We start from the raw sequence: 2,245 nt of genomic DNA, 5'->3' as shown, positions 1-2,245 counted from the left end.
AGATAGATAGATAGATAGATAGATAGATAGATAGATAGATAGATAGAGATTTTTTTTACTTTGAAGTTTAGACAAATTAAGTTGAAAAATAAAATCTTACATGAAGCTAGTTTCAATTTCATGAATACTGTGTAACAGAAAACCCATTAAAAAAGCTGTTTGTGTTGGGTATGTGGTGGTGGGGGGGTGGGGGGTTAACTCAGATATCCATCTAAAAGCGCATGTTTACTAAAGCTTTATGTTACTCTGTTCTTTGTCTGAGATGTGCTGCAACACTGCAGGATGGGAGGTGGGGTGCGTGTGTACGTCTGTGTAAGTGTGTGTGTTTTTGTGATGGGAAGTGGAGGGGGGGGGGGGGTTGTATAGTGAACCAGGGGGTAAAGGGTTGACGAATAATAGAATGCAGCTTGTCTCTGGGGAGGTGGAGGCTGTGAGTGTGCAATCATTACAGGCATAGATCTATCAGTATGCTGATGCCTTGAGATCTTCTGCCCCCCCCACCCAGCTTCCCCATCCAAAGACCCCCTCCTCATGGTCTTGTCCTTTCCTTCACAGCTCCACAGCATCGATCATCAATCTGTCTTGATTGATCCTGCAGCCTCCCAAAAAGCTCCAGAAAAGAAAGTAGAGCAGTTATGAGTTGTTTTATGATTCTCTCGTACACATGAAGCAGTGAGCGATGCTGTTTATTCACAGAACAAACGATGCGGCCGTGCTTTAAAATATATCTGACCAGAAGACTTCGACAACTCACAAAACATTTTATTATAAGACAGGGCGGGTGCAGTACCGACATATTTGCTCGTGTTTGTTCAGTAAATGAAAACCCGATCGCGCGAGGATTAGCCTGGAGTGAGGAAGCCACTTGATCAATACCCACTTTGACTGGCAGGTTCGGCGCAAAATGGAATGAGCAGAATGAGTGTTTGTGTGTAAAAGCACAACAAGAATCTATTTTCTTTGACATTTTTGTAGATGGAGGTGTATGTGGACTTTCTGTCTGAGACTGCACACGGAGAGTTGCTCCTAAATGTCAGACGTAGCCTGCAGGGTAAATGGAAACAGTCGAGCGGGATTGTATCAGTTTACAAACCTGGTCAATAGCTGAGCTGCTGCTAAAAGTCCAATCCCAAATAACGTGCTCGTAGACGCTGGCCTCGGAACAGGTTGTGTATTTCTGACGTGCACCAAAGCTTAGCGACACACATAAATAGTCCAGAGCGTGACTCATCAGAGTATCCTGAGGAAGGCTGATAAGGCAGTCTGGAGGATTTATTATTTGTGTTTTGGATTATTCACAGGGATTGAACGAAACACTTCACTTTAATTTGTTTAACATGGACAAAAAAGTTGAAGCTGTTTCATTAGGTGTGACATCAGAGAGAAAGGTCAGCCAAGACGCTTTCAGAATGTAATTTATATCTATCTGATTGCAAATGTATTCCTTTGTGTCCCTGCTTCGCCTTCAGTTCCGTGTGTTCACGGCTCCGTTTCATCGGGTGGAGTTTGCAGACTTCTGGCTGGCAGATCAGCTCAACTCCCTGGTGTTTGTTCTCATGGACCTGGAGTATCTCTTCTGCTTCTACATATTTGAGCTTCAGTGGAGCAGCAGAAAGGGACTGCTTCCGAAAGGTGAGGCAATAAATTACAGTAGGTAGCGCAATGCTCTCTTGTTTTAAGGAAGTTCAAAGGCACAAAATCACAGAAAGGGTGACCTTTCACTCGGTGACCTCTGGGAACAATATTATTGACGTTGACTTTTTAAAAATAAACATACAGTAGTTCCTCGCTACTTCACAGTTCACTTATCACGGACTCGCTCTATCAAGGTTTCTCAAAATAAGATTGGACATGACACACAGTTGGCTGATTGATGGATGAGCTGCACCATCAGCATGGAATTTTTTATTTAAAATAAATTATTATAAATTATTTAGGCATATTTGTGCAGCCCAGAGCTGCAGAAAAAGCTTCCTTCTGCAGCTTTGTGCAGCCCACACTGCTGCAGGATAAACTTCCTGCTGCAGCTGAACAGCTGATCAGATGTTCACCGTGCAGAACGGAGAAGTGGGCGTGGCCAAGAGCGCTTGCAGGTGGCAAAGAGCAGAGGAGGCAGGGAGCTGAAATCATGACATTCTGTGCTCTTTTAGAATGTTTAGAGTTTAGAAACATTGTTTAGAATATTGCAAGAGTGTGGGAAGGGTTTAATACACACACACACACACACACACACATATATATACAC

At 43.3% G+C, this 2,245-nt stretch overlaps 1 protein-coding gene across 1 annotated transcript in view; it reads left to right on the top strand.

Annotated features, from left to right (window-relative positions):
- Positions 1-2,245, top strand: part of xpr1a (xenotropic and polytropic retrovirus receptor 1a) — a 73,572-nt gene that overhangs the window by 60,054 nt on the left and 11,273 nt on the right. Inside the window, exon 10 of the mRNA XM_037698318.1 lies at positions 1,470-1,632. Within this exon, the coding sequence (XP_037554246.1) occupies positions 1,470-1,632 (163 nt within the window). The remainder of the gene's footprint in view (positions 1-1,469; positions 1,633-2,245) is intronic.

The sequence above is a fragment of the Nematolebias whitei genome, chromosome 3 (assembly GCF_014905685.2).
Source record: "Nematolebias whitei isolate Nwh7 chromosome 3, NemWhi1, whole genome shotgun sequence".
NCBI lineage: Eukaryota > Metazoa > Chordata > Actinopteri > Cyprinodontiformes > Rivulidae > Nematolebias > Nematolebias whitei.
This window is presented reverse-complemented; position numbering and strand designations above follow the sequence as displayed.